This window comes from Streptopelia decaocto (genome assembly GCF_964273445.1).
Source record: "Streptopelia decaocto genome assembly, chromosome: 3".
NCBI classification, from domain to species: Eukaryota; Metazoa; Chordata; class Aves; order Columbiformes; family Columbidae; genus Streptopelia; species Streptopelia decaocto.
Genome location: NC_138656.1, coordinates 64,816,710 through 64,828,029, shown reverse-complemented (window position 1 = coordinate 64,828,029; position 11,320 = coordinate 64,816,710). Strand labels below are relative to the sequence as shown.

Below are 11,320 nucleotides of genomic sequence, written 5' to 3'. Positions count from 1 at the left end.
ATTTTAAACTGAACCAATATCCCTGGTGTAATAACCCATCTCGAGTGTCACCTCAGGCCTCTGTGCCCGAGTGATTCACAATACCTGGTAATCCCATCAATGCCAGGCAGGAATGCTTTGTTATCACCCATTTCAGCTTACAAGATATTTTTGCCTACACATACAGTTCCTTTTCAACCACAGCAGCTCACCTAGTTTTGAATACATACATGCTGAAAGAAGGGGATGAGGATAAGAGAGTGCTTGAAGAAACCCTGAACCCAAAGAAACACCTCCCCTCTCAAAAAGCCAAAGTTACCCAAATCTGCAGTCTTTCAAGCTAAAATGTCACTCCTATTTAATATATTGGCATATATTTCTCTCCCCTTCTTAATCAGCCTGTTTTCTTCAACGCAACTTTCAGTGAGCCTCATGCATGACATTTCTCAGGTATTAATTATCGAAGCAGACAGAAGTTTTACAAAGCATAAAAATGAATTAAAACCCACTCGATCAAAGGAAGCACCAAGCACTGTGCTAACAGCAACAAGGAGTGAGTGGTTTGTGTCAACAGTAGGATTTACTTCAGTCTACACGGAACCTATAAATGATGATCTGACCATTGCCACAAACAACATAATTTGGCACATTAATAATAAATTAATGGAGTCAAAACAGCCCACAAGTAAATAGATGAGAAATTCAGAGAAACTGTTCATCCATCTGTCAAGCAAAGACTTAGGAGATGTTTAACTAAAATTGTACATTCCTGCTTTGGTTCAGGGTCCTGATACAGACTGGGCAGTGGATGAAGCCTGACAAGCTGTGACAGCCCCTGTGGTATTCAGAGACTTGCTGTAGGCGTTTTTTGTTTTGTGTTTAATTTCATGGGAATACTCTATTGTTTTTCTTCTCTATATCTCGAATGAGGTATGAATATACCCTGATGCACACAACATTTTCCCTGGAAGATACATGCCCATGTGTGCATGTATGTGTCTGTGTGTGCATGCATATCTGTGCTTGGGAGGGAACATAAGAATAGCACCAGGGTACGCACACAGAATATGAAATTGGACATTAAAGCATCTTAAAGCATGCAAGGTAAAAAGAAAACTGACGTAATTGCTCAAAAACCTGCAAAATACTTTTTGTGTGGTGCTTTTAAAGAACTGTTTTCACATACAATTGAAACTGGGTGCAGGAGTCTAAGTTCTACAGTCTCACTAAAGCCTCCTACATTTTCTGCTTAAACACCCAAATGGGAGAAGCCTCCAGGCTCATCACATCGCATGACTGTGTTTTCTTCTCCTGCAATATAAAATTCATTGCTTGTGGCAGCTGAAGCAATGTTAAACTGACTGGAACTACATGATCCCAGTTAGTTTCATGCTCCTCTTACCACTGGTGTGAGAAGGGCACAAGAACAGAAGCTAGCAGAGTGATGAGCAGTTTGCTGGGAATCCCAGTAAAAATAAGGTCAGAACATAAAAGAGAGCAACAGTGTCTAGAAAAAGAGAACAGTAATTGCCACAAACCTCGCCTACCCCTGCACATTCACCAGAAATGAAGTTTGGGAACAGCTTGAACTACTTGAGAGCTCAACTGGAATTAAAACCAAGAAACAAATAAAAGTTCCAATACCTAGAAAAAGGAACATAATTTTAGTTTGAAGGACATGTTTAGGTGGGTCTTAAGTTATTTCTTCCCTTTCATTTTTTCAGCTCAACCACAATAAAAATGTCTTTTATTTGCACAGCTTTAGCAAAGGGGCAAAGGGAAGTGTAGAAAGAGAAAAGCAGGAGTAGGAATTTCCTTGAATAACAGAGTATCTGTGAGCAGGCCCATAGATTTATTGGTCAGGTTAGTTAAAATAAAGCTTTAACTTCCGCATTTGTTTTTTTATGGTTTTGTACTCAGGTCAGTTATTAGTTACAAACAAATATTTTTTAAAAAGGCTGAAAGTATTTAAAAAAAAAAAAAAAAAGAAGAAACAAAAAAATTAACAAAAGCAAGGTAACTGTTGGTAACAGTATTTTGAAGACTCAAACTAAATCTTTCCATGTAGGCAGCCATTGCTGCCTCTTCCCTATGACTCTAAAGAATTAAGAAATACCTTAAACTTCACCTTTCCAAAGCTGTGCTCCCTTTTGTACAACATTTGGCCAGGACTCCAGTGAGAAACAGCCAGGTAAACATCACCCCCCTATGCTAATAACAGCTTTCGGAAGCCTCCTCACAAACAGTCCAAAAGGCTTTTTTCAGGCTTGTGGCTGCACCTCCAGAAGCCCCATTGCCCACAACAGCGTCTCTTTGCTGCTGTCGCAACTCCCAGTCTTCTTCCTATGTGAGCTCTCGCTCTTCCCCTCATACTTATAGTCTATACTATATCAAAACACTCAAGACTATTACAAGTGTATATTAAGGGGATGTATGTTACTTTAGATTCCCTATCAATGGCCAGGTACCTGGATAATTCATAAAGTGTAAGTAGCTGTGAGAGGAGCTGGTCTCGGACCTTTCAGCCTTCACACCCTCTCTTTAAAAAGATTCTGGTCGCATTGATTTTCTCTCCACCTGCTGACCTTGTGAAGTATGACCCCACCATCTCTCAATGACAACAACAGTAAACACTCTTCCTTTCACACTCATTATTCTATGCTAAACTTCCAACAAGCCAAGATTTATACGTATCTGAAGAAGTGAAATCTAAGGAAGTGAAATTCTTTAGGTGGGTTTAATTGTATGGGTTTCAGAAGAGATTCTGAACTTAAACAAAAAACTATCATTTTTCCTATTAAAAAGTATATAAGCATAAAACGGACATGTATATAAAAGCAACATAAAACAGATTCAAAGGAAATTTCAGCAAGGTTTTATAGCAGAAACATCACAACCTCTTCTTTCATGATTTACATGCATCTCCAGAGTCCTTTTAATGAAGCTGTATATTTGTAGGGTGAATAACTGATAATCTTTTCTTCTATATACATTTGGGATGGTGAACTATTATAAATGCTATGTACAATAAAAGTACAAACCATCAATCTGACATCAGATCAATTCATTTTAGAGCAATATATTTGCATTAAGTTATGTTGCAGTTACAAATAAATTGTGATGCACAAATAGTGTCACTTAAACCTTGTTCTACACTAATTTAACGGGAAATTTATATTACAATGCATTACTTCTGGAAGAAAAACACATTAAGCGACAGCAACCACTATAAAAATGAATTTATATTGCTTCAGTTTTCCTGCTACAAAATAACGAGAGTGCATGTAAACAGAGTATTTTTATGATTATGAAACTCCATGAAAGCTGTACCGGGTATTATTATGCTATATGGTAAAGGCTATTTGCAGATATATGCACAGTTGTAGTGGGGAAAATTCCTTTGTGGTACTCAAAAAGTAAAATGTATCAGCGACAAACTTACAGCCTTTCTCTGAAGGTAGATGCTCATTTTCAGGAGATGGTGACAGTCAATCTCTTCCACTGTTTATATGTTGCAAACAATAAAAATGGCCCATCTTCCCATTTGTTTTTTTCTGAAGGATTTAGCATTTCAACTTTTATGGTTTTTTATAACTTGAGACTAAGGCTTAAAGAGAAGCAAATTTTATATAATTAAAAGGAAAAAAAATCAGACTTGCTATTGCCAGTCCTTACCATAAGAGTATTGACACTGAAGTCAGTGACAAAAATGACTTATTTGGAAATCGCTCAAGTTGCAACGTTTACACTGAAGAAGAAAATGCTATTGAGAAGAAAACTGATTGCATATTAACAGCCTCCTTCGGCACATGTGCTTTTTAGTTAATGATCTGTCCTCCTGGAGAAGTAAGACTGGTGGGGGACAGCAGAGGACACTGGGTTGTGCTCCCTAGGATGTGGCAAACACCCCCAGCCCTGCACAGGTCTGTGTCACCCACCTGGGGCCACTGCTGGGCTGCGTGGGCGCTGACCCACTCCCGTCAGTGACAAGATCTTCCGGTATATATAAAATTACTAACACAGCAAATACGAATGCTTACAGACAAGCTCCTAGCCATGCCAACAGCAGCTAATCAGTCTCAGCAATGGTGGCACTCGCCATAGGTATTGGTGCGAATATTAAATGGGGTTAAATCCATGAGCTGTGGATTTGGTGAATTTGAGGGCTCAGGCACCTAACACAGTATACCGTTTAAACCTTTTTACACCAAATGCTGAATTCAGTACTCCTCACATCTGGGATTTGGAAATGTTTCTCCATGCCAGGGTGAAATAACCTAACATACATACCTTACAAGTGCAAATCAATACTCAGAGTGCTTTCAGCTAGTGCATGGCTTGGGAATTACAGGAACTCCTGGGACCACAGGTGTGAGCCCTCACTCCACTACAAACTACCATAATAGCCGCTAATTCTGGCCTATTTGCAGGCATCATTATGTCAAACACAGCGTTTCTACAAATAACTTCATGTGCAGTATCACTTTTTCAGCTATAAAGCTTCTAATCTAGGTATCTAAAGGAAATGAAAGTGGGAAGTTGTTTCAGCCAAGGTAAATAATTCTGTTTCAGGGTCAATTTTTCCCGAGCTATTAATATAAACCCTAGCTTGTATTTCTAGTCTCTGTCACACCTTAAAACAGCTTACTTTGTTAGTTGTGTAAGCTTAAAATAAATCTCTGCTAATAATATAAATATTTTTCTCACTTTCTCACACATCAACTTTTCTGATGTCTTTAATAAAAAGTGCTCACGTCTTTCTGCGACCACTTCTTTTCCTCTCTCAATGATACACCAATAGCAAATCTTACCAGCTATCTGAGAAAAAGAATTGGGGTTATTTTCATGAGCTGAAGGACAAGGAGGTTATCCCAGGCTTCTTTTATCGGTTATAATCAGTTTCAGTTCACTGCTGCTAAACACATAGAACTTCTTCCCTTATTTAACTGCACTGAAACTAATTTTTGCCCCTGCTCATGACACATAGGTCACTAGTCTCCCTTTTTGGTCAAGGACTGAGGTCAACACCTATAGCAGTGGCATTTATGCACAACTTCACATTTAAACTTTTATCTTTTAGTCATGGGCTTCTCTTTATTAACTGCGATCATTCGCCATTTTTTTCCCAACAGGATTAGTACACCGGATTCACTCAACATCCATACACATGTCACCTGGCTTGATAAGTTACACATTTTTCATGACAGTTTGCCATTTCAAACAATCTTTGCAGCCCTTCTTTGCAGCACTGGACATATTACCTCGCTCATCTCACTGCATTAACTTTTCTCCCAGGTGGGCTATTTTTGTTAGTTTTACAATGCTACTGATAAAATTTATATCTGTGTTTTTTCCTAAGCTCCTTGAAACATTGTTTGTTTGTTCCCTTTGATCAAAGCATATTTTGTACCTCCTCTTTCCCCTCCCTCCACCCCCCAATATTTTCTTGAGGTGCCAGAACAACTTGAAAAAGCACAAAGGAAAAACACTTCTCATATCAAATAGTGAATGGAGAAAAAAATATATATATATTCTATTTTTTTTTTAATAAAGGCAACTTATTGCCCTACTATCAAACACAGAAAAATATTAAACGTAAACTATTTCTATAAAATCCTGCCTCAAAGTTGGTGAAAAGTACTTCCTTTCCACACATTTAGAAAGTACACTAAATATTTAGATTTTTAAATTATTTGTCCTCTAAATAGAACATTTCTCCCTTTCTCTGCTGTTTCCCAGCAAGGGGAGCCTGCTGGAGTTTTCCCAGGAGCATGAGTAATAGTTGGGCAGTTGGTACCTTAACCCTGCACCACAGCTCTAGATGTCTGTCTCCGCAGGGAGCTGGATGAGCCACACTCTCTGAAAGAATTGGAGACCTTGTTTGTGTCCAACAAATGTGTCCTTTGGCTCAGACCAAAGCTTTGGTATACTTTAAGCTCCAGAATGGGTACTTTTCCTACTCCAAGTGATCTTTTTCAATTAGGTGCTTGCATGCTGCTAGCTGACATACTCCCTTACTAGTTATAAAATCACCACTGAACACTTTGAGCTTCATGATTTGCTTTCTCCATAGCTGCTCCTTCAGACCTAATGTCACTATTCCTGTTAATCCACTGCCTTTTGCATCTGTTTCCAATTAAAAATTAAGGAAGCATTTATCTGTTTTAATCCCATTCACCATCCACTGCTCTTAAATGGGTCCCTCTGAGCCTGCAGTGCCCTCACAAACAGGCAGCTCCAAGAACATGTGCACGCTGCCAATTCATGCTAAGCGACAAATTCACTGCTGGTTCTTGTACTTTGTTCGAAATGCAAAATATCACCTCTGCCAGCACGTGTGCACCCCCAGATTGTGCAAGCCTTCCTCTTTTTCCTTTGTTAAATCCTGCAAACATTGTCCATCTCCACTACAAGGCAGGCAAAGCAGTGAATCCCTGTTAGGGCACAAGTAACGCCAAGTGCCCGGGTACTCAGAAGAGCTTTCTCCCAAATCTTAGTGATGGTGTGGTCTCTCCCCAAAATGAAAGACAGTGTTTCACCCATGAAACACTGACAAATTTCCTTGTTTTCATCTTGTTTTTGCACAACTTGTTAAAGAGTGTATTGCTCAAAGGCTTAATTTTCATGCGGAATACAGCTCTTTGCAAATTACTATAATATACTTTAAAGACTAATTTCATCTATCCAAGTTAAAGAGAAATACTTAAAACAAGCAAGTATTCAGATCTAGGTCTGGTCAGAAAGGAGGCTACTTTCAAAGTGATATTCCTGGTTCTGTTTTCTTGCAGATACTGAATTACAAGGTATTGATACCTTCATTTATCAGTCACGGCTACAAAGAAGAAGGGGACAGAGACCTGGAAGCATGGGGGAGATGGGCAAGGCAACAGAAGATGAGGGCAAAACGGTAAAGATGAAGAGGCAAGAAAATGTGAGATAGAAACCTTTAATTCCAACAGTCTACAAAGCTTTTACTTGATTAGCAGATCCTTGTAAGAAAGAACAGTATTGGAAAGAATACTGCACTACAGAAAAGCTAACAAGAAGTTAATTATCTGTTGTTGTCATCTGGAGTTTTCAAAGTTTCTGTTTATGAAAAGTACACAACATAAGTGCAGTTTCAGATAGTCATGTAATCAGTGGCTATTTCTAATTAATGTTATTTACAAAAGTGTAGGAAAATACTGTTGATCCCTCTATTTTCCCTCTCATAAATGAATCACTGATAATGGCCCCTCTATGTAATTAACATGACACTCCTTCTACAAAACCTGCAAAAATCATCATGACGAGACTACTTCTGATTGCAATTCTGTTGCTCTCAACTTCTTAGTCTGAGTCTTCTTAGTCTACTTTAGGCTGCAAACTGTGTTTTAAAACCATTTCAGACAGGTACTTGGCCACTTGGACATGGGACTAACCTAGCATCACACACATAGGCAGCCAACTACAGAACTCAGTTTCCTATTGCCCTGAGAGCTCAAGGAGAGGCACAGGTGTGACAACACCACCTTTCCACCTTTGATCCTCTGAGATGGCTGCAAGCCCTCCGTATTGCACATCGCCTGCATGCTCTGCATTTTGAAATACATGACAAAACAGATATAGAATTTCAAGTCAATCAGTAACGCGCAATTAAAAATCTGCATTTCCTTTCGAAGAGTACCACTCTTCGAACCTAATAAGAGGCAATTTTCAGGTCACAAGCATTATTACCACCAGTCATCTGAATGTAGGTACCATTTAAAATGTATTAAACCCTTCTTGAAAGCAACACCTGCTTGAAATAGTTTACCTTAGCAACTTTTGTTCACTGGGTGAGGTTTCTACACTATGGTATCTCTGACAACAAAGCTGAGTCTAAACAAGTTCACCAACAGCACAGTGGTGTCCTAGCTTGAGACCAAAACCTGCCTTTTGTGCATAATTTTCCAAGAATAGTCCACAACAAATCCAGATGACAAAACATATGCGCTTGACTCTTCTCTTGACAAGCAGTGCTATAGTAACCAGCCACCGTCTCTGCACAACTAACTAGATAAAGGCTCTCAGAAACCATAACCTTTCTTGAAAATTCAGTTAAAAAGAAAAATAAATCCATTTTCCATGGACCTGACAATATTACAGCTACTTTTTTATTTTTTTTAACCTAAAGGAAAATAACAACCACAAACATCTAGAATGTAAACACAGATACAGAAATAATCCATCATGGATTCTATTTATAATCAACTTTTTTAGAAAGTAATGCTAAAATTTGAATTGCATGAAATATTCTAATTCTGTACTTGTCAATAAATCTTCATGTGATGTATATATGTCTCTACAGTTCTCTACAGCTCCTCATATTTTACCTACTTAATAAGTGCTCTCTCTTTTCTATTGCAACAGTAAACATATTTCTCTTCTGTTTCTTGTAAAATTGAAAATACATGGCAAAAAAGGGCTACCAGATTCTAACCTTGATTGCTATCCATATATAAAGCTGTACTCTCCCCCATTTTAGAGGCAAACACACCACCTTTTTCAGTTTTATGTATCTACACTCTTATACTAGTCCAAGTATTCCTTTTCTGGTACTGATGGCAGTTTCTATTTTCATTTTGTTGTTGTCAATATTTTAATGAAATCTAAATATAAGAAAAGGAAAGTAAAATTGTTCTTTAGTACCACAATTATACATTAGTAGGGAAAAATATCTATTTTCATTTTAATCTCTTTCATACCAAGATTCACAACCTAACTACCATAGATTATCATTAAAATCTACATCCATTTTTTATTTCTTCCCAGCTAAGGTAAGTTCAACTGTCTTGTCAATGAAACTTCATTGAGATCATTTTAGAGGAATCATATAATAGTATATCTTCAGTTGGAAGGCACCCATAAGGATCGTTGAGTCCAACTCCCAAGTTGTCAAAATAATACTTTAATCTGATGGGTGGCTTTCAAACAGTTAACAGATACTGTACACTGTAACTTGCAACATAAATTATTGCTCAAATATACTTGCTGAAGAGGTTTTAAATCTTGAATAGGGTCCTTAAGCACCAAACCAAAATTTAAACATAAATGTCCAGAATTAAATTAATTTTCAAACACTTCACCTAATACTGTGAAGAAGTCTTCACCTATCAGCACCACGTCTCTCATCACCTGCATTAGCACATTTTCAGAACGACTGGGAATCCACCCTCCTTTTTCTTGTGAGAGAGAGATTGAGTTTGACTTGCACTACATGGACCGTTTGGGTTATATATGCAGGATGACAGTTATAATACTGTTAAAGCTACTGGTTTAGGACAAATTAATACATTAATATAACTTCCATCCTTCGGGACACATATTGTAACACACAAAGTCATTTCCTTCCACCTGTCTAGACTGGACTTGGATGTAATTTCCATAACAGCATTTCCACATACCGTCTTCGTCTGTTTGGATAATGGTCTCCTCACTCTCCTTCCTCCCTTCTGGGTTGGTTAAGATCATTTTGAGGCTGACATTCGTGTAGGGAGGCAGGTGATCCACAACATGTTGGGGTGCTTTGGGGTCCATGTCCAAGCAGTCTGCCTTGCTCTCGTTGTGTCCGCAGAAGTAGTGGTAGCATATAGTGACATTGAAAGTGTGGCAACGAGTGATGTTGTAACCCAGAGATTCCCAATCCACAGCAATGTGTCTGGCCTGTATCTCAGCAATCTTCAACGTTTTTGGTGTTCTCATAGGTTCTAGAAAACAGAATATAATGAAGAAAAACATTGTTAACATCCTTCCTCCTTGAACTGAACTGTACCTGGTAGATGATGCCTCCAGGAATATGAAAGCAAAGGAGATACCCAACAAATACAGACTTAGTACTAGAAGTATCATCCTCTGTACAAGTACTCTGAAGGGAAAAAAAAACCTGCCAGTCTCTGTTTTTTTATTTCATTCTTCTCCGGCCTCTCTTTGCAGGTTTCGATCAGTGAGTATCACTTAGCAACAGTGAGAAAAAGAATTGTTAATTAACAGTGCAGTGATTCAAAGCCATCGAGAATGCAGGCAGCAGATGCAAGAAGAGTAACCAAAAGGCCACCCAGCTGCCACCACTGGTTTCCCTTCTTGATTTCCCACTTACCTTTTTTTACCTGTGTAAATTACAGAGAATCAACATTCACTACACTACAATTTATCATGCCACTAAGCAATGCTGTAATACTAATCATACTAATTACCTTACTAAGCTAGCAGTTACAAAATGATGCAGATATGAATGAATGTTTATTATTTTAGTAATTTTATTCATTCAAGCAAAACCCCTCAGAAATATTACCAAAACCGCTTTTGGATATTCCCATTGTATCCCGCTTCTTTTGGATCCCTAAAACTTTGCCTGGACATTGCTCTGAGCTGGTAATCTCTGACCTGCTACCCAAGCTCAGCTGCTCTCCACATATGCATTTCCATCAGCAGAGTATGTGATGCTCCCTAACCTGTCAGCAATCTTTCATTGTCTCTCCAATGCATTCAATCCTCATGCAAGACTAACTTTTATCGTTGAACTTAATTAAAATGATTACACAATGAAAATCATGACCATGACTATATATACTAGAGTTTCACTGGAAATACACCAAGGGGATCTTTATACCCTGACAATACATCCTTCTTCACCAAATTAAAAAAAGCCTGCTGGAGATACAGCTTCTCTGGAGTCCTTGTAGTGTAAGGTCAAAACAGTTGAGATTTTTCAAGGAAGTGAAATGTATATATATATATTTTTTCTCTTTTAGGGCATAGAAGTTCTTTGTAACTTGCATTTATGAAACAAGAGTAACTCCCAGCCAAAGACACAGATGGTATATTGAAAGAAGGAAATCTGAATCAGTGTAATCTATTCAGCATGCAGTTTGCCAGACAAACTGCAAACATTTAGTTTCAAACATCAAAACAACCAAATTCTAAATATAACATAAAGGTATTCCTAGTAACATGATGAGTGTTAAGGATTAAAATTTGTGCATAGTTGTTTCCATGACCTATCTTTCCCTTTCTGGATTTTGAACAAGCATGTTCCTTTTGCCCTTAAGTACTGATTTATCATATATATATGGCAAAAAGTACAAATGAAAAAGTACACTTCCTGGGCAGTAGCTTTCTGAACATATTCTATACTGTGACAATAAGAATCCGAAATTGAAATAAAGCATTGAAAATGTCCTTGAGAGATAAGAGACTTGAAGAGAAGGAGGAAAAAAAGGTTTTTTATAGAGTAAACAACAGCTGGTGCTTTAGCAAGTACAGACAGATGTGAGGCAGTCATTAAAACAACAACAAAAAAATAGTAGCAACACAGTAGATG

At 38.0% G+C, this 11,320-nt stretch overlaps 1 protein-coding gene across 2 annotated transcripts in view; it reads right to left on the bottom strand.

Moving 5' to 3' along the window:
* PTPRK (protein tyrosine phosphatase receptor type K) overlaps positions 1 to 11,320 on the bottom strand; it is a 403,942-nt gene that overhangs the window by 85,561 nt on the left and 307,061 nt on the right. For both annotated transcript variants that reach the window (XM_082047252.1, XM_082047253.1), the window contains exon 8: positions 9,405 to 9,707. In XM_082047252.1, the coding sequence (XP_081903378.1) occupies positions 9,405 to 9,707 (303 nt within the window). The remainder of the gene's footprint in view (positions 1 to 9,404; positions 9,708 to 11,320) is intronic.